The sequence below is a fragment of the Elephas maximus genome, chromosome 4 (genome assembly GCF_024166365.1).
Source record: "Elephas maximus indicus isolate mEleMax1 chromosome 4, mEleMax1 primary haplotype, whole genome shotgun sequence".
NCBI lineage: Eukaryota > Metazoa > Chordata > Mammalia > Proboscidea > Elephantidae > Elephas > Elephas maximus.
The window spans coordinates 180,305,225-180,326,804 of NC_064822.1; the positions used below are offsets into that span (position 1 = coordinate 180,305,225).

Here is a 21,580-nt window from a genome sequence, read left to right on the forward strand (position 1 = left end):
GCGCACTGGGGCCAGGCACTGTGCCAAGCAGCGGGGCGCAGAGGTAAAGCTGACACTGTCCCTGTCTGACGGGCCTTACCATCTGGCTGAGGAGACAAAGGCCTGAAAGCAGAGAAGCACAAGAGTGTACAGATCTTTGCCCACATCTGAACTGTGCAGAGCAGTGAACACCCAAGGATGGAGTTTCTTTGGCTTTGGCAGCCAGTAGGAGGAAGGTGAGAGCTGCCACAAGGCTCCTGGTCTTGATCAGCCCCCTTCCTTCACTACCAGTTGTTGTGGAGCTAACTCGGGCTCATGGTGGATGACTCCACCAGTGTCAGAGTAAAATTGTACTCCTTTGGGTTTTCAATGGCTTATTTTTTGGGAGATGTTTGCCAGGCCTTTCTTCCGAGGTACCTCCAACCTTCTGGTTAGCAGCTGAGTGCATTAACCATTTCCATCACCCAGGGACTCCTCATCCATCCCTGTACCATGTCAAGACAAACAGTGCCAAGACGCCAAGACAATAGACACAATTTCCTGCCACAGGCTGCCCCGGGTATAAAGTCTCACCTCTAAGTAGATGTCCCCATGTCATGGAGCAAATCTGGAGTTGCTATTTCAGACTTCTCTTTTGCCAGATCTCGGTGTCCTTTCATGTGGAAGGGCCCTCAGATTTGATGACTGTGGGACAGAGAGAGGAGCTTGGGGCTCACCCAAGGGCTTAAGTAGAGATGCAAGTTGGGAGGAAGGGGGATAAAGAGACTCAGGAGCCCAGTGGGTCCCTGAAGGTGGGGATTGTGTCTGCCCTAAGAGAGGCAACACAGAGTGTGTGACCCAAAAGAAATGTCGTGGTGTGGTGGAGTGACAGCTTCCATCCAGTTCCATAAGCATTTATTGAGCTCCTACTGTGTATCACCATCGTCCATCTATTAGTTTGCTGTACTGTGGTGGCTTGCTTGTTGCTGTGAGGTAGAAGCTAACCCACTAGTATTTCAAATACCAGCAGGGTTACCCATGGTAGACAGGTTTCACTGAAGCTTCCAGAATAAGATGGACTGGAAAGAAAGGACTGGCAATCTATTTCCAAAAATTAGCCAGTGAAAGCCCTATGGATCACAATAGAACATTGTCCAATATAGTCCTGGAAGATGAGCTCCCTAGGTTGGGAGGCACTCAAAATACACAGTGACTGCAACAGCGGACTCAATCCTACCAATGATTTTGAGGAGGGTGCGTGACTAGGCAATGTTTAATTCTGTTATATGTAAGGTCGCCATGAATCAGAACCAATTCCATGGCAACTAACAACAGCACTATGTGCTACGCTTGGTGCCATGGGCTTGGGGCCCATGGGTTCTAGTCCCAGCATTGCTGCTTGTTGGTTCCGTGGCACTGGCCCTTCCCTCTCTGGGCCTCAAGTTCTTTAATGATAAGGTACAGATTTGGACTAGATGAGCTCTGTGGAGACACTGCTAGTTGCCGTCCCTCTTTCCTTTATCTTCATTTTTAGCTGGGCATGTGGCCACCTAGAATAAATATTTTATTTCCCAGACTTCCTACAGCTAAGTGTGGTCATGTACAAACTTCTGTCCAATGAGACTGAAGCAAAAATGTTATGTGATCTCTTCCCGAAAGCCTCCTTAAAAGCCAGGTGATTGATGCCCTTGCCTCTTTGTGCCATCCTCCACCTAGATGCCTGGAATATGAAGGTAGTGGCTGGAGCTCTGGCAACCACATTGGACCATGATGTCAAAGGCTACACTGGGATGGTGGAGCAGGAAACTGGTAGGAGACTATGTTGCTAACTAGTTAGTGGAGACTTTAGACCAGCCTCTAGATTGGTTTACTTTAGAGAGCGTAAACATTTTATCTAATTTAAACAACCGTTAATTCTATTTTTCTGTTACTTATAGTCAAATTTAATCTTTTCTGATATAAGCTCTAACATTCCTTCTATGTGCACGATTCTGAGATTGTGTCTTTAGATGAATTCTTGAAGAATTTGCTTCCTGTGGGCAGAATAATGGCCTCCCAAACATTCCCAGCCAATGTACCTCATACACAGCCGCTACCCATCTCTCAGCGGAGGCTTGTGTGTTGTTAAGATGCTGACCAGTTTTCAAGAACTTCCAGGCTAAGATGGACTAGGAAGAAAGGCCTGGTGATTGACTTCCAAAAATCAGCCATTGAAAACTCTGTGGATCACAAAGTCCAATCCACAACTGATCATGGGGATAGTACAGGACTGGGCAACATTTCGCTCCATTCTGCACTGGGTCTCCATGAGGTGGGGGTTGACTCCAGGGCAGCTAGCAACAACAACAATAACAACAACAACGAAGAGGTCTACGTCCTAATTCCTGGAACCCATGAATATGCTCCATTACCTGGCAAAGGGGAATTAAGTTTGCACATGGAATTGAGGTTGCTAATCATCTGACCTTAAAATAGGGAGTTTATCCTGGATTACCCTCGGGGGGCCCAGTGTAATCACAAGGGTCCTTAAATGTGGAAGAGGGAGGCAGAAAAGAACCAGAGAGATGGCAGCAGGAGAAGGGCTCGGTCTGATGTTGCAGCTTTTGAAGATGGAGGAAGGGGCCACAAGTCAAGGAATGTGGGTGGCCTCTAGAAGCTGAAAAGGGCAAGGGAATGGATTCTCTCCCAGAGCCTCCAGGAAGAATGCAGTCCAACTGACATCTTGATTTTAGCTCAGTGACCCCACTTTTAGACTTCTGACCGCTAGAGCTGTAAGATAATAGAACTGTATTGTTTTAAGTCATTAAGGTTGTGATAATTTGTTATAGCGCAACAGGAGACTAAGACGCTCCCTCTGTTTTTTCACTGGTAAAACGAGGATCGTGATAACACCCATGTTACAGGGTGCTGTGCAGCATAATGAAGGTGGTATATATGTGGTGCTTAGGACAGGGCCCAGCACACAGGAGACATGCAAACGATATTAGCTCTCAGGAAAATTATTCCTTCCTCTCATACCTCTGGTCACCACCATCAACCATCAATGATAATATTACCTGAAACATACTGACGCTATGTACTTGGGACTGAACTAATGACCTGACTGTTGTTTTGTGCTGTCAAATCAATTTTGACCCATAGCGACTCCATGTGACAGAGTAGAGCTGCCCCATAGGGTTTTCTAGGCTGTAATCTTTATGGAAGCAGATTGCCAGGTCTTTCTCCTGCAAAGCTACTAGGTGGGTTGGAACCATCAACCTTTCGGTTAGCAGCCGAGCGCTTAATCATTGCACTACCAGGGCTCCATAATGGCTTTACGTAATGGCATTCGATCTGTGTTAATATTTGTTCAGTGCCTGGGAGGAAGGTCATTTTCCTCATTTTAAAGGTGAGGAGACAGAGGCTCCATCCACCAGTAGCAGAGGTGGGATCTGAACCCACATCTACCAGGATCCACTGGCCATGCTTCAAAGCCCTGCTTCTCACAGTATGGTCCGCAGACCTGTGCAATTGCCCTCACCTGGGAGCCAGGAATGCACAGCCTCAGGCCCCACTCGGGCCCCTGAATCAGCATTTGCATTTCTTCCAGCTCCCCACATGGTCTTTGTGTGCATTATAGTTTGGGGAGCAGTCTGTGTGTGCATTAAGGTTGGGGAGCACTGCTTTAGATCAAGTGCCTGCTCTCTCCCTGGTCTCACCCTTTTGGGGCAGCCTCAGGTGATTTCATTTCCTTCATTTGCTTTGGGCCTGTCTCTTCTGCTCTCCTTGGCAAACTCCCATTTATCCTCCAGCACGCACTGCAGAGGGAGCTTCCTTTAGGACCCGTTTCCTGACCTCTCCAAATAGTTTCTCTCTCCTCGGGTCCTTTAACCGAAAACCAAACCCACTGCCGTCGAATCGACTCCACGTGTAACAGAGTAGAACTGCTCCATAAGGTTCTCTTGGCTGTTTTTTTTTAATCTTAGAGAAGCAGGTCACCAGGGCTTTATTCTGCAGCACTGCTGGGTGGGTTTGAACTGCCAACCTTTAGGTTCATAGTTAAGCACAAACCATCTGCGCCACCCAGAGTGTTCTCTCTGAACCTTGCACACAGTTTTATCAGCGCCTTGAGCTCACTGTCTGGTAATGATCTCTGTCTAGTCTCGGTTTCCTTTAGAGCAGTTACGTGTCTCTGTCATTCACCAAACGCTTACTAAGTACCTACTACCTGCCAGCTCCTGGTTTGGCCCTGGGGCCAGGACAGTGAACAAGACAGGCAGACTCTGGTCTCACAGAGCTATATTCTAGTTGGGACAGAAGTCATAGATGCTGTAAACAAATAAAATCAGAGAGCATTAAGTGCTATGAAGAAAATAAAATAAATAAGAGGGACAAGGAGGAGAGAGGTGACGTCAGCTGGGCGAGGGGGTCAGGATAGGTCTCCCTCAGGATCTGACTTTACTTCTGTGCCCCTTGAACCAGCGTGGAGCCTGACTTACGTGAAGAATTCAAACATTGTTGAATTGGATCCGATCTGACCATTCTCCCAGATCAAACTCTATGTCTACAAGTTCATATCCTTCCCGGGCAGTTGCTGGGCAATTTTTTCCTACCCAGAAAGCTTCTGAAATTCCTTTCTTCTCTCTGAAGTCTTTGGAGGAGAAAGTTAGAAATACGGGATACCCTGGTTCTCCAGAGTACCCCCTCCCTTCTCCTAAGCTCTCTCGGCAGAAAGCACCGGCAATGTGGACCGTCTCCCTGGCACCTGGCATTTAGTTATTGAATAAAGCATACCACGTGGTCAACTTAACAGGGAGCAACTCCCGAACTGGGGTCAAGGTCAGAGATTGTCAGCCTCTGTAAAAGAGACTGAAGCTGATCAAAAACGTGTGAGAATAGCCTGCTTTAAAAGCAACAACTTAACTTAGAGATGATGTGCAAAGGGGAGTGGATGAAACCAGCCATCCATTCAAATCTTATCAGCAAGCACAGTTTGGTAATGTTGGATATTTATGTGTTTATTTGCAGATGCATGACTTTATTCACTCTTATTTCACTCAGAGGCTACACCCTGCCTGCACTGGTGTTGTTTTGCTGGCATTTTCAGTTGTTGGAGTACAAAGACTCCACCGGTAATTTGGCATTGGTTTATAGAGGAGGGTTTGCAAACTCAGACGCCTACAGAGGCCAGATAACAGCCCTACAGGAGCGAAGCAGCTATGTTGCCAAACATTCGGGAGCGGTGGGGAATTGGGTGAACTGCAGAGCCCCTGCCACCTCTGAAGGGGGATCTGCCACCAGCTCCTGCTGATTGTCACCCAGTTACAAAATCTTGTCTCCCCCTCCCCCAAGAGGAGCCCAAAATATTGATTTTTATGGGAAAGTTCTCAATTTGTAGAATAATTGAGGGTCAAACATAACTCACTCTAGGCCACCATTTGGTTAAAAAAACATTAAAAAATCAGTTGCCATTGAGTCGATGCTGACTCATGTGGCCCCGTGTGTGAGAGTGAAACTGTGCTCTGTAGGGTTTTCAGTGGCTGATTTTTCTGAAATTGATTGCCAGGCCTTTCTTTGGAGGTGCCTCTGGGAGAATTCAAACCTCTAACCTTTCAGTTAGCAGCTGAGTGTGTTAAACATTTGTACCACCAAGGGACTCCTGCCATTTGCTACTGCTAGTAAAATAAGTAACAAACACACTGCTGATAATGGCAGTTGTCGTTGTTGCTAGTTGCTGTCAGTCAGTTCTGACTCATGGTGACCCCATGTTTGCAGAGTAGAACTGCTCCATAGGGTTTTCAAGGTTGTGACCTTTCGGAAGCAGATACTCAGGCCTGTCTTCTCAGGCGCCTCTGACTGGGCTTGACCTACCAACCTTTGAGCCAATAGTGGAGTGCTTAACTGTTAGAGCCACCCAGGGACTCCTGGCATTTACTGAGTGCTCACTTAGTGCCAGGCAGTTTGGTGAGCACTTTGCATGGAGTATCTTATAAGAAACTTCACAACCAATTCATGAAGCAGATGCAATTATTTCCCTCATTTTACAAGTGAGAAAATTGATTGAGAGGCTAAATTCCTTGTCTAAGCTCACATAGCTGGTAAGTGATGGGGTTGGGATGTGAACCTAGGCTGTCTGGTACTATATCTGACATGAACTCCAGGCCTGGCTAGAATATATTGCAAGTTTTGATTATGATGATAATGGGTAAAATCTGAGACAAAATACGCATCAGAAGCTCAGATGCAAAACTTGGTTCTATGTCCTTTTTCATATATTCATTCATTCAGCAAACATTGATTGAACACCTACTATATGCCAAGGACTGGGGACACAGGTGTGAAGTCACTCTATCCAAGAATAAAGGTACCATCTTCTCTGCAAATTTCTCCCGCTCACCCCGTCTCAGCAAAGGTGATTTCTGTCACGCCTTACGACAGCGACAGTCCCCAGGCCCCACCAGTCCTCTGGTGTTGGTTCCGTTTCTCTACCAGTCCACTGTCCCTGCCCTGGACCAGCTGCCTCTTCACTCGCTGGATCTGTTCCTCAGACTCTCTGCTCTGCCCACCTCTTCCTCCCATCTCTACTTCCCACAGCTTCTGGAGCCATCTTTCTAAAATATGACCATGCTATCCCTTTCTCAAAGTTCTCCTCTTTGGCCCCTTTGCACATATAGCTGTCCATTGGTGACACAGTCTCTGTCTAGGCTCATCCGTCATTACAAATAAGCCCTCCCGTGGTCCTCCAGCAATGGTGAGCCTCGTGTGGTCCCCTACACATTCCTCACTCCCTCCCACTTCTTTCTGGAACAGCCTCCCACCCCCGTGTGTGCCTCTGTGACCCCATAGGACCATAAGCTCCTTGAGGGCAGAGCAGTTTTTTTTCCCTCTTTGCAAACCTGGAGCCTAGGATGGTGCCAGAGTCCCTGTGTGGCACAAGTGGTTAAGTGCTCAACTACGAGCCAAAGGTTGGTGATTCGAACCCACCCAGAGGTGCCTCAGAAGACAGGCCTGGTGACCTGCTTCTGAAAGGTCACAGCCTCGAAAACCCTATGGAGCAGTTCTACTTAGCACATGTGGGGTCGCCATGAGTCAGAATGGACTAGACGGCAACTAACAAGAACAACAGGATGATACCTGGCACGTAGTAGTTATTTAGTCAATTTCGTCGAAGAAATTGACGAGGGAACAGGTGGTTTAGAGGTGAAGACAGAAATGGGAGCAAGCACCATAGAGGAAGGCCGATGCTGTGATGGAGGCATGCATGGGTTTTGTGCAGGGACAGAGGGAGGGACGGTAACCCATGTAGGAGCAGGGCCAGGGATGGCAAAAGTGCTGGAGGAAGTGACAACTTAGTTGAGTCCTGAAGGTGAGTAGGATGTAGCTGGGGAGGGGCCCTCTAAGCAGAGGGCAGAAGGGAGAGCATTTGTATTTATCCCCTGCCCCCCTGCACACTGCAAGGAGAGGGGCATCCTTGCATTTCCAGCTCTCCTCTGTTTTCAAAGCAGTGAGAACACATGGGGGCCCCCTCCCCCTCTTCCCCACTTTGCCTTGGGTAAGGAAGGAGCACATCCTAATTTTAAGCTTCAACATGGCAAAAATGTCTACATCATGCACGGGAGTACAAACAATATCTTCTGTTCAGCTTCGCCTGCAACTTCTCAAGGAGATTTATTTAGAGATTTGGGGGCCAGGGAAAAATCAGAGAATCAGTGTACCAGAAGGCTGTATGTAGTCTTTGAGGTTGGACAGGCTTGGGTTGGAATCCCAGCTCTGCCACTTACTGTGTGACCTTGGACACGGGACTTAACTTCTCTGAGCCTCTGAAGATGGAGGTATTGGGGTCATGGCATACACCTTAAGAGTTGTGAAGATTAAATAAGAGGTAACCTTTGGACAGTATCTAGAACAGTGCTTAGTGCAAAGGAAACAGCGAATAATTAGCTGTTACTAGTATTCCCGTAGTTATTATTACTGCTGACGTGGATCCAGCAGAGTTGTTTTGCAGGGTTACCTTCTTTGCAAAATATAGCGGAGGGAAAGTAGACAGGAGAGTTCTCAGCTTTAGGAGAAATGCCAGAAGGATAAAGGATAAGACTTGGGCAGACGCAGATCAGGTGGGGAAAAGCATATGGGATAGAAAAGAGCAAACGACCCTTAAAGCAGAGAAAGTGAGAAAGGAGGGCAATGGGGCAAAACTGGGATACAGAGAAGTCTAGGTGTCAGCAACAGCCAGGCACTGTGAGTTTTGCCTGATGGCAAGGCCCAAGGAAAGCTGGCAAGAGGATTATGTAAATTGCAGGGTGGTTGGTGGCGTAAAGCAATGGGCCGATTCCCCATACAGTAAGGCTCTGACAACCGTGCACCTGGGATCTTGTACCTAATCCTTGGCATTCTCGTTAGCAGCTGGAAGACTACTCAAGGTCGAAGAAGTTCAGGGCGGAGTGAATAAATATAATGTCAATAAGGAAAGGGGTGGCTGCTAAGTCAGTACCCCTGGGCCAGGCGATAACGAACAAGGATTTCCATGGAGTGGAAAGGAGACTGCGGCTCAGCAGGGAGCAGGCAGCGGCTTGTGAGTTTCCCGAATCTTTAAGGCAAAGCTGTGACCCAGGGGCATCAGGAGAACCTCCCAGGTTGTGTGGTGCAGGGAAACACCTGCTTGTTTTCAGGTGTTTTTCAGAAGGTAGTTTCAGCTGGGCCTAGGAGAAAGGACTGCTCAAGAGGATGCTTGGGGTATCCACTCGAAAGCCCATTTCCCCCACTAGATGAGGAGCTTCTTGAGGGCAGGCATCCTTTCTTTATTCACTCTTTCAGCATGTGGCTCCTGAACACCCTCTCTGTGTCAAGCATTACACTAGGCTCTGGGCATATTGTGGTGGACAAGATAGACATAATACATGCCCTCCTGGACTTTTAAGGAAACACAGATTATAAACAAGTCAATGCTAAAAAAAGAAAGAAAAAGAAAAAGGTGAATGTTAAAGAAGGAACTAAATGAGATAACAGGCTGGTGGACTACTTGGAATGGGGTGGTCAGGGAGACTTCTTGAGAAGGGGACATTTAAGCGGAAATTTTCTGTATCTTTGTAACCCCAGGGTGCAGCACATAGTATGTGCTCAATAAATGCTTGTTAGACCAAACTACTGAGGGAGTGAGGGGGGGAAGGAATCGTGATGCCTCTGTTGTACATCACTTATAATCTTCTTGCTTCTCCCCCTCTTTACTACAACTAACTTAGTCCAGGTTACCTGGTTACTGCAACAACTGCCTCACTGTGCCTCACCCCTGCCCAGTAAATCTCACCAGCACTGACTGGACCCCCATCCCATCCATTTGGCAGTCAATATCTAGTGATCTCACTAATGGGAAAAGCCAGTTGAGACCCTCCTTGCTTGAGTTGTTTCCCCCCAAAATATGAGTTGTAAATTCTACTATACTTGTGGTTATAATCCCACTTGGAAATGGGTTTTCATTGTTTTGGTAATGAGGAAGTATTAGTGTAGGGTATGTCTTAAGTCAATCTCTTTTGAGATTTAAAAGAGCAAATTAAGCAGGCATCTAGAAAGCAGTTGGGGGAAGATAGATACCACACCATGTGAAGATCACCTAGGAGTTAAGAAGTAGAAGCTGAAAAGAGGCAAGAACCTTCCCCCAGAGCCAACAGAGACAGAAAGCCTTTCTCTAGAGCCAGCTCCCTGAATTCGGACTTTTAGCCTCCTAAAATGTGAGATGATAAATTTCTCTTTGTTAAAGCCACCCACTTGTGGTATTTCTGTTCTAGCAGTACTACACAACTGAGACACTGCCTTTCTGGATCTCCCTTTTCTTTCATGCTGAAACAGAAACTTCTCCGTGAGCCATTTCTGTTCCTTTAGGATCTTGTCTCTGCTACCTCCCAGCCTTCCCACTCCCTGCCTTCTTCCTTTCAGCCCCTGTTTCTGCACCTGCTGCTCCTTCTGTCTGAAGGTCCCTTCTTCCCTTTTGCTTGCTAACCCCATCCTCCAGAACTCGGTCTTCCAAGGCATCCCCTCCTCCCCCAGACTCTGTGCTCCCAGAGTCCTCTGTACGGTCCTCATCGTCTGTTCACTGGAGTATCTTCTCTGGTAGACTATGAGTTCCTCCACGGAAGAGATTGAGCCTTTCAGCTGTATCCTAGAGTCTCATGCAGTAGCTGGTGCTCAGGGATCAGCTGTTGAAGAAAGAGTAACTACCACCCTTTTCCTTATTGAGAAAGTTGCTGGTAAGACCAATTCTTCTCCCTTCTTCTGCTTCCTGAGTCATGGGACAGATACCAGCTGAAAGCTGGAGAAATTCCTTGGGCTATCTCAGCACTTTGCCTACACTTTGCTAGCAAGATACCTTGCCATTTTTCTTTGATTGAAAAAAAAATTATTGTGGTAGACATAAAATTCTATAAAACGTAATACATAATATGTGACTTTACCCATTTCTAAGTGTATAATTCAGTGACATTAATTACATTCACCATGTTGTGACACCATCACCGTTATCTATTTCCAAACCTTTTTCATCAGCCCAAACAGAAGCTCAAACTGTCTTTGATTTTAAAGCACACATTTTAATTCTCAAGGTTTCTGAAATTAGAGTGTGTTTCACAACTGATGTGTACGTTAAATTTGTTTGTCCCTGCCCTGAAAGCTGTTTTTAAAGAGATGGTTCATTTCATGATTGAGGCTGTCTTAGAGCTGCCAGAAGATGGACCAGGGAGAGCAAAACCTTTTTAGCCCCAGGAGAAGGATGGGGACACTGGCTAGGCTATAGTAGCTCAGCAGACATCCTATAGCCATCAACATGCACTTCTTGGCACTGGGGAGCAGAATCTCTCGATTCTTATTCCTATTTTGAAAATGTCTGGTTGAAAAAGTGGTTATAAGTGACCTTTTGTTTAAATCACAGCTCAGGTCTTCCATAATTCTAATTGTGAAAGATGCTAGGAAACTCTCTGAATTTGTGGAAGGGTAATAAGGAGAGGAGGCAACAGCTATGGGACTGTCTCAAATGTCTTGGATGAGATGGAATTGTTTTGTGAGATGCCTGTACTTTAGAGGGTTCTGGAATGCAGGTGTGAGGGCTTGCCCACCATTGTCCCCTTATGTTTACCATGGGTTGGCACCCAATGTCAGAGCCCTGGTGGTGCACTGGTTAAGAGCTATGCCTGCTAACCAAAAGGTCAACAGTTAGAACCCACCAGCTGCTCCTTGAATACCACATAGGGCAGCTCTACTTTGTCCTATAGTGTTGCTATGAGTTGAAATTGATTCAATGACAATGGGCATCCAGTGGCATCACCCCCATAAAGTAGCTTTTTAATTTACTTGATTGGAGTTGCATCAATTTAGTTCCTTGCTTCTCAGTACTGTCATAAGAAGTTTTGAGGCCAAAGAGACCACCACAATCAGACTGGGATGAAGTGGGGGGAGCACGGCAAAAAAGAGAAGGGAATAGCTGCTCTAACCTTCAAAACAATCTTAAAAAACTCATTACCCTGGAGTCTATTCTGACTCATAACAACCCTATAGGTCAGAGTAGAACTGCCCCATAGGTCTTCCAAGGCTATAGTCTTAACGGAAGCAGACTGCCACATCTTTCTCCTGCGGAGCAGCTGGTGGGTTCAAACCATTGAATTTTTGGTTAGCAGCCGAGTGCTTTAACCACTGCACCGCCAGGGCTTCTTCAAAAACAACCTTAGGGGAGCTATTATCATCCGCATATTATAACCTTCTTGCCATCGAGTTGATTCCAACTCATATTAACTCTGTATAGATGGTACCATTGAGGCACAGAGGTAGAACTGACTAGTGCAAGGTCACACAAGAAGCCAGAAGACAGACAGCAAAAGTCTTTAATAAGACTGACAAGACCCTGCACCTTGGGACCTTAAACACTTCTGCACCTCCCTCCCACACCACCCGGCATCGGCTGCCTGTCGTTCTCCCAGTACTTGTCTCATTCCTTTCCTATGGGTCCCTGCACTTGCTGCCCTTCTACCTGAAATGTTCTTTCTTCCTCTTTTCGCCCAGTTAATTCGTACTCATCCTTCAGCTCTCCATTCACATCTCACCTCCTCAGGAAAGCTCTCCCTGATTAGATTTACTCCTGTATGGATTGAATAGTGTCCCCCAATAGATACGTTGAAATCCCAACTTCTGTACATATGTATGAATGTGACCCTGTTTGGAAATAGGGTTTTTGAAGGTTAGCATGAAGTCACATTAGAGTAGGGTAGGCCCTAATCCTATATGACTCCTGTCCTTATAAGAGGAGAACAGACGCAGAGGAGAGAAGAAGAATGGCCATGTGACAATGGAGGCAGAGACACCGGCAAGCCATGAAAGGCCAATGACAGTCGGGAGCCACCAGGAGCTAGGAGAGAGGCGTGGGAGAGTTCCTCTCTGAGTCCTCAGAAGGAATCAACACGGCTGATATCCTAATTGGGACTTGTAGCCTACAGAACTGTGAGACAATAAAACTCCATTCTTTAAAACCAATCACTTTGTGGTATTTTGTTCTGACAGTGGTAGAAAGCTAAGACAACTCCCAGTATTATAAACTGTCACAGCCTCCTGTGTCTCCCCCGGTAGCACTTAACACAGCTGTAATTGATATATACTGGAGAGATTCTTCGATTGGGGTCTGTCTCTCCCACTGGACTCTAAAGTCCCTGAGGGCAGAGGCCTGAAAGATGCTGCCTCCCAAAGTGCCCCCAGCCTCTGGCCTAGTGCCTGGCGCTTTGAAGGGGCTCATTAAAGAGTTAACATGCACGATAGATAAACGAGGGAAGGAGATGCCTGATCCGTGGTTGTAAACTAACCTGGAAATTTAAAATGCATATTTCATTTGAATATGGGTTTTTGGCCAAAACACTCACACTTGGGGCTAAGAGGAGCCATTGAATTTTGATGCATTTTAAATCTCTTCCATTATCAGTCTGGATATATATTTTCTCCACCCCCCTGACCTGAAAGTGAACACTGAGGGGAAGCGTTCTGGGAGGAGCTCTGTGACAGAAGTTCTAGATGATGGGGAAGGAGGAAAATAAGGCCGGGATCTATTTAGAGGACTTTCGCCCCCAGCACTTCCTTCCCCGGCATCCACTCCCTCTCCAAGCACTTTCTTTTTTATTATCTTATTTTATTATTCTGCCCTGGGTTAAGCCTCTCTCTCTCCTCTGTGTTGAGTTCATTATTTTTTGGAATGTAAAAAAAAAAAAAAAACCCAAAAAACAATACTTTTGTTACCGCTGCTGACTGTGCATGCTTTAAAGAACAACCTTTTTTTGATGATAGGAAGGGACTCCCATTTCTGAACGCCTACCACGTAGCAGGCAGTGTTCATTTGGTCATTCATCCACTAAGGTGGGCAGACATCTTGCACTGGTCGTAACTGCTGGGAATACAGCAGTGAGCAGAACAGACACCCTCCCTGCCCTCGAGGAGCTGGCAGTCCAGTGGTCGGAGGCAGACAATAAACAGAAGGAGCAAATTATCTAGTGTGCTAACCTCCTCCCTAAAAAAAATTAAACCCATTGCTGTCAAGTCGATTCTGACTCATAGCAACCCTATAGGACAGAGTAGAACTGCCCCATAGAGTTTCTAAGGATCGCCTGGTGGATTTGAACTGCCAACGTTTTGGTTAGCAGACGTAGCTCTTAACCACTCTGCCACGAGGGTTTCCAGTGTACTAGTAGGTGGTAAATATTCTGTAAAATAAATAAATAAAACAGGGTAAGAGGGATGCATGAAGGGTTTGGGATAGGGTTGTTGATTAAGACTAGATAAGGCGAACAAGGAAGACCTCCATGAGAAGGGATAACCACCTATGCATTTAATTCCCTACAAGGAGACATGGACAAGATTATACCTCCTTTTTACCGAAAAGGAAACTAAGGATCAGAGAGGTTCAGTAACTTGCCCCAAATCTCACAGCTTGTAAAGCTGCAGTGCTTGAAGTGATCCCAGGTCTGTGTGACTGTGAAAGTCATTCAAGTTCACCACAAAGTGCCATCTGCAAACTCCGTGAGTTACGGGGAACATTGGCTATTCTCTGAAAAATGCTTGACAGCAAAAAACCAATGGAGAGTTTACATAGAGGACACTTCAAAACTGAAGGGGCAAGCTAAACAGACAACTGAGGGTTTGTCCTGAAGTTCAGTGTTAGAAATCTGGTGTTGCACAGCCCGCCTCCTGCTCCCCAGCCTCAGCTAGTCAGCCCATGGTGGCGGAAGGGGTTAGGAACACAGTCATTGTCACCCCAGAAGGCGCAGAGAGGCTGGAGATGGCAGCTAGGAATAAGTAGCATGTTGGGGTGAGCTGGGTGGGTCAGAACTCAGGTTGAGACCCCGTGTTCAATACGGGAAGCTGAAACAGGCAGAATAGAATGCAGTCCTAGTGGTGAATCTGAGCACAACCCACGACGGGCCAGGGTCCTGGCATAGAGCGTTCTGCAGGTTATTGGGGCACACGGGGCAGGGTGAAAATACAGTTCGATGAGTCACAAGAGGTCTGGTCTCAAGTTCTGCCTCTTCCATTTCTACCCATGTGAACTTGGCGGGCCTTTCCCTTCCACGAACCTCATTTTCATCATTTATAAATCAATGGCATGGATGGGGGTGTGAACCAGCAGGGACTTGCAAAGCATTTTTTGTTGAAGGAGTTGAACTTGGTTAACAAGGTGAGATGGGGTGTCAGTGGCAAAGAATGCTGGGCCTGTCTCTATAGAAAACTGCTGATTAGAACCCAGGACCTTGGGGATAGGCTTTTGGGTCCTGGGACTTGGATGGGGAGGTTTGGTAAAGAGAATGTACTGGGGAAGCTAAGTGAGAATGAGCCTGTAATGCCTGCTCTCTGCCCAAAGGGGTCTGTTCTGGCGAATATGAAGACCCAACTGAACTTCAGTATACTTTAAAAGCAGAAAAGGGAAAAAAATCCATTGGTGATTAGTTTTCTCGCCCATCTCGGCTTGTGTACTGGTCAATTTTCTCTACCTTCTTTTGAGTAGTTTGCTTTCACTTTAGCCAGTGAGGGGCTGTGCCTGTACAACCCAGTCACTGACTCCTCTTTGAGTTTTCTTCTTTTCTAATAACGAAATCATTATTCATTATTATTCTTTTAAAAAAGGAGTTCCAAGAAGAACAAACAAATCACCCTGCGTTCCCCACCTCCTTCTCCTTTTCTTTTTCTCTCTTGCTCCTTCCCTATCTCTCTTTCTCACTCTTGATTACTTGATTATCACATGCCATTTATGGCATTTGCATTCATTTCAATAATTTTAAGAACTTCCAGATCTACCCATTAATGAATATTTGTTATGCACCTACTGTGTGTAAGTACCAGAAGAAAGTCAAATTACCTTGGGAATTATGGAGCAATAACGTACTCAGTGTGAGGGCCCGTCCGTAACTTTCATACTCAGTTCATCCCCCACTTAAAGGCAAACGTGTGTAGGAAAGATTGGTGGCTTTCCTAAAACAAAATAAACAACATACACTTTCCAGAACAAGAGAGCCACGGCTGAACTGAGCCTGGCTCACTCTGCCACCTGGCAGGCAGAGCAAAACCTATGCAATGACGAACTTGGAAAAGAGAATTTAGGAACATCGAGACCCTCCTGTGCTGCAAGAGAGCAAGGATGGAGGACGGCTGGACGAGTCCCTGTGAGCGAACAGCATGTGGAGGGGAGGATAGGAGAAGCCACTGATGGAAGATTCAGCAGCGGGGATTTAAGAGCCTGGGCAGAGAGAAAGATCTGTGCTTCCTGTGGCCCACAGCAAGGCTGTCCTCTCCCAAAGGGGCAAGAGAGGGAGAGAACAGAGGCAGCGTGGAGGGTTTGTTTCTGCCACAGACAGATTGTACCAGTGACTGACTCTCCTCTGCAGGGCTGCAAATCCTCTGGGGGAGGCGTGGAGCCTGGGCAGAGGGAAGGAAGGCACAGGATAGAATGAACACAAAGAGTGAATTTCTTGCTGCCCCTGGAGACAAGGATTCTTTGCAGTGACAACAGAGGTTAACATCCTGAGCAGCAAGCCACCGTGCAGCCCAGAGACACCTCGCTTGAAACAAGCAGCTTTAGTGTCCTGTTCCCTGAAGGGACCAGTTCATCTCTCCATTCTCAGGCTATTAACACAGCTTCCCTGAAAAGTTCAAGAACTTCTACCACTCTCTACCTCCCTGTTGGCCTGTGTAGCCCACCTCCCTCGCCAAATCCTAAGGAATCCAGCCTGCTAGGAAATGCAAGTACACACACAGAGACTTTGCCATTACTCTGCAGAGGGTTAGGAACACAGTCAGCAGTTTCTTCTTGATCTCCCTTCCCCTCTCCCTGTCTCTGCCCCAACAGGTGGTCATGTCCCTTCTAATTCTTCAGCAGACTAGTTTCAAAAGCTGCCGTAGAGGCAAGGATATAGTTCTAATTCTTATTTTCATCAGGAAGTGAAAAAAAAAAAAAAAAAGATCATCTCCAGAGACAAAAAGCCTTGATGAAAATGAGAGAGCAAAAAGAGATCAGAAGAAGACAAGGCAAGGTTATTTTTCATCTGGAGTCATTAGCGGCATCTGGGAAAGAAGATTTGAAATCTGTTCACAACTTCTCATGTACGAACAGAAAACACAAACCAAGAGATAATGGGCAGGAGCGGGGGGATTTTTTGTTATCTTTTTCAAAGTCCAGTTTATCACAGAAAACCCAGGCTGTGGGAACCAAAAGCACCAGCAATGTGATTTCTGAAAAGGTCGGCCCTATTTTGATGTTCAAAAGAGCAAACACATAAGCACCCTGTAAGAATCGCCTGTGCCTACCTTCGGAAATCAATGCACTTATAACCTTCAGCAACAAGGGTGATCTTTGGGGATACGTGATTTAAAATCTCTGAACCACTTCCTAAGTGTCCGAGACCCAACTTCCTAAGGTGATCCCAGGCCTGAAAGCCCCAGCTTGACGGAGGCGTTGGAAATTAATGGCCAGGTGAGACTGGGGCTTCGAGCAGCCACCCTGGCTACCAAGGCCTTGGCTACAAGTGGGAAGGGAACAGCAACCCTGAGTGGGTCCTGGCCCAGCCTTCCCCTTACTGCCTGGATCTCTCACTGGGGAGAAGGTCCTGCCGGGCCAAACCCACAGCTTCTGTGCACACCCCACGACCCTTGGAAAGTGTTGCAATTCCAACCTTTTCCAACTGATTTAGGGAGAGTGAGGCTGGGCGGCTTGGAGAGAAAGTTAAAGGGGGTGGATAATACATTTGAGCACGTGGGCACCAAACAGATGGAATGTTAATGGAAATACTTAGGCCTTTTAATACACAAGTGATCTGAAGCTACCTCTAGTCCTCCTGTCTCCCGGGAATTATAAAATGTTGAAAATTGCACAGTCTTCAGAATTTGCAAATCAAACCCCGATACAAAAGCCTATTTGGAACAACTCCCAAATTTCTGGGCACATCTCCCCCGAAAGAGTGTCCTATCTTTTCCTCTCATCTCTTAGTGATTTATCTCCATCCGACTAACTAAAATCCAAGGGAGGTAAATTGCTACTCTGATCATTTCCCTAAAGCAACCCTCATTCACTTTTCTTCTCTTTTGGAATAAAAGTCTGTCATAAATGTTTAATTAAATGGAAGTCTTTCCACTGTTAATGACTAGCTGCATGAAAGGCTCTTCATTTTCTTTTTTTTTTTTTTTAAGGAGGGGTGTGTGTGTCAGTCTTTAAAACAGCCCCTATTAATTTTCTAATATTGATCCTCTGGCTGGGGAAGAGCACGGCTCCTCTGCGGAGTATGTTAAAGGCAGCGGTTTGGATGGAGAAAGGGCACCAAATGCCGTATGCGTCAAATAGACCATGGCTCAACAAAGTCACTTAGCTATTCACAACATGTTCAGCCATCACTCAACCGTTTGCACCAAGAATGTGGGGGGTGGAGGGGGCACAGAATTTGTGCTCTTCCCTCAGACACAACCATTTCCCAAACAGCAGCTTTTGCTCACTTTGGGTTAGACTCTGGGGTCAGGTCAGTTTCTCCCTCTCTGGTCCCTTTCCCTCTCTTTTCCATCTCCTGGCTTCAACTCCCTGCATCACCATCCCATGTTGAGCTTAACAAACAACCCTGCAGTCCCCCAGCTTGGCTTCCCATTGCCTCAAAAGGCCTCTGGTATTGGTTCATAGCAGAAACAAAATACATAAAGCCTTTATTTCTACCCAGAAACGTATGCATCTCTCCGTGCAGGTCTTTCTATGCGTGGCTGTAGCTTATATGCACAAACATAGACAACGATTCAAAATACAGTCCCTCAGATTAAAGTCTGTTGCTAAACGCAGGTTGTATGACCTGCAGGAGTTTTTTCTTTTTTTTTTTTCTGTGCTGATTAACATGTCCCAGAGGCGCATGCCTTCATCCAAGCCCTAATCTTCCAGCTTTTGCACCGTGGCGGACCCTTTGCCTCCAATACATGTACATGCACACACACCCTGACAGCCCTACAAAATAAAGGCAAGCTGCTGACACCCCCGCCCCACTGCTGCCCCCACTCCTCCCTCCAACCTCCCGGTGCCCTCACCTCCCTCCCTGCCTGCCTGCCTGCCTGCCTGCACAGTGTCTGATTCTGAGCTGGCTGCAGTGCTGACTGTACTCGCTTCTGGAGATCAGACATGTCACTCTGCGTGCAAGTGAACTGCTTCTCAGCCTAACCTGCCTGTGAATTGCTGTTTATCAGAACTCGAGCTTGTTTCCTGTGAGAGACGTATGTATTTTTAGACTTCGTAAACGTTAAAACACACATACACACACGCAGCCAGCCACCTCGAACAATCTGGGTGGCTCATAGACATTACGAAATGCTCTTGAACTCAGCTTGAGATCCTGGAATAATTAGGATTTACCAAATAAAGATTCTTAGAAATAATAGATTTTTTCTTTTTTCTTTTAAAGAAGAGATTTGAAGATGATGACGTGTCTGGGACTTTTGGAGAGTAAGGGGAAGAATTTTTGAATTCTTCTTTATGAAAAGAGGAGCAGTGTTTGAGAGAAACAGTTATTCCCCCTCATAGATGGCAACATTCAACCAAATGGCAAATCCTAATGATTCTGACTCAGGCAGAGCACATTTGACTTTTAAAGACAGTCTCTTGTTGTTTTCATTATATCATAGATTATTCCAATGAAGAGGTTTGGGGAATGGGGGGGGGTGGCGGAGGCGAGAGAGTTGAGTATGGGTTTTGCTTACTGATTTTCTTGCCTCTGAAACTAACCCGACCAACCTTGATCGGCGATGGAAGAATGAAGAAAATGGTGGAATGTAAAGGGGACTTATTTGGAGGCGGGTGGGGAGGGGGAGTGGGGGGGGGAGGGAGTGGGGTGGAGAGGGGGGAGGAGATGGGAAATCAAATACCTTCTAGGCAGCAGGTTCTCCATAATCCAGAATGGGTCATAACTTCCTCGTTCTTTTTGCTGGTTTCATTCTCACTTACACTTTTTGTCTTGCAAACCCCTCTGGAGTAGAGCCAATAGTCGGTTCCCACAGCTATGGTCATCAGGCTGAAGGCAGCGAAAGCACCAACGGTGGTTAAAAGCATTTGAACACCTCGATCAAAGAGCCCCATAATTCTTCATTATATAAACACCCAACCGACTTCTGGTTCTCGGGAGAGTGTGTGAGGGTGCGAGTACTAAAGCAAAAATAAAAATAATTCCACTACTAATAGAATGGGTATGTGTGTGAATACAGAATATGGAGAGATATCAAAAAAGGGAGGTAAGAAAGCTCACGGAAAAGAGTGTAAATTATAAAGATCACACGGGAAGAGAGGCTTGCCTTTTGAGATCAGAAACTGTTCCAGTTGCAGTGTTTTTTTCTTAAAAAAAAAGAAAGAAAGAAAGAAAAAAAAAAGACACCCCCCACCCCCCCCAAGTGAGTTGCCTTAATCTCTTTTCCTAAAATTCTGGTCTCCAGTTTCCATATGTGATAGCTAATTTGGAGATGGCTTCCACAGTGAACCAGGGTATAGCCGCATTCTCAACACAATCTCTCATGGTTGGGACCTAGAGAGTTAGAGCTTGTAAGAGCCGAGATGCAACCTTCCGTCTTCGTGCTGGGCTCTGCGGCCTGCGCCATGAAAATCCTTGGCTTCCCCAGTTCTCTTCCTTGGGGGTCTCAGGCGCTTTCGTTTCAGACCAGACTTCCCAGTATTCTGTAAGCCCTTGATCTCAGCTGAACAGGTGCGGGGGTCTCGCCTTCCATGGTTTTGGCCAGCAGCAGCAGCGGCAGCAGCAGCAGGGCGGGCAGGCGCGGCGGCGGCGGCGGCGGTGGCGGCAGGACGAGCAGCGGCGGCGGTTATTGTTGGTGGTGGCGGGGGTAGTGTTGGCGAAGTGGGGGTGGGAAGGGGTTTCTCCCGGAGAGTCGAGGCGGGTTTCCTTCCCCCTATCTGCAAAGCTCCTGGAAACAAGGGAGCCGGCGTCTTGCTGCAGAATGGGCCGCCCGCCTGCCCCCCCACTCCCTGCCTGCTCGGCCCCCGGTGGCGGCGCTCCCACCTACTGCATTACCGGGTGGTGCTGAACTGGACAGCTCCCTGCGCCGCCTGCTCCGCGCGCTCCCCGCTCTCGGGGCGGCCAGCCAGGCTGGGGGCGCGGGCCAGAGTCCTCCCTCCCTTCGGGCCAGCGAGGCCAGGGCAGAGCGGGGGCTGCCTTTCGTCTTTTTACCCCTCTCCCAAATCCTGAAACGAGCGCTCTTCTGGGCTCCCAAAGCTTAGAGGAAGGCGTAGCTAGAGATAGCTCGCTCCCTCTTCCTCTCTCTCACACTCTCTCTCCCCTTCCCTCCCCCCTTGGTGTTTCTTCCAGCCTCCTTCTCATTCCATCTCTACGTGCCCAGAGCTTCAAATACAACCCTCCCATCACAATCAGACGGGCACAAAACTTCAACCAGCGTTTTCCTGCCCGGAAGGCGGTGAAAATATAACCTGGATGGGTAATTACAAACACGGTCTCTATGTGTTTTTCGAATAATCGTTTTCACTTTGCTGTTTGGGGGGTGGGGGGTGGGTTTGCTTTCTTTTACTGGTACATTAGATGCATCTCCTTTCGTTGTTCCTGTCTCATCTCTTTGTCTCTCTCTGGCTAACGGGGTGTGCACTGCACTGTCTGTAGTTTTCCGTGATATTCCAAATCTTGCTCCCACAAGCAGACATTTTGGACAGATTATTCATGGAAAAGGGTGTATGGGATGACTGGTGGCTGGGGTCTGGGAAATGATTTTCGTCTCAGGGATGAACATATTTGCAGAGGAAGTGGGTGAATTAAGAATCCTTGTAAGTTTCTTATGTCATTTATAAACTGCATGGGAAGAGATAAAAATCTCCCTGCTATGAACATCAAACCACATCACAGCCCTCCCTACTTCCTCAGCAGAGTCTATCCTGGGCTAATTACAGTGTCACGTCTTATTTCTTATGGGCAACTTTTTCTAAATGTGACCCTTGGAAAAAAGAAGCATGTTTTCCTCTGATCAGTTGCTTAGTTTAGCGAGTGAGAGCATGTGGCACGGACGCACTGGTTTTAATTTTGTGTGTGTGTGGGGGGGGGTCTAGAGAGGGATGTGCATCTGATGGGTCACTTGGGAGGTTAAAAATATTTCAATTTCATAA

The 21,580-nt window shown here is 46.9% G+C and overlaps 1 protein-coding gene across 1 annotated transcript in view; it reads right to left on the minus strand.

The window, feature by feature from the left end:
• The window catches only part of CACNG2 (calcium voltage-gated channel auxiliary subunit gamma 2), a 139,938-nt gene extending 120,267 nt beyond the window's left edge, over window positions 1–19,671 (minus strand). Inside the window, exon 1 of the mRNA XM_049884335.1 lies at window positions 19,333–19,671. Within this exon, the coding sequence (XP_049740292.1) occupies window positions 19,333–19,543 (211 nt within the window). The 5' untranslated portion in view covers window positions 19,544–19,671. The remainder of the gene's footprint in view (window positions 1–19,332) is intronic.
• Between the last annotated feature and the right edge of the window lie 1,909 nt (window positions 19,672–21,580).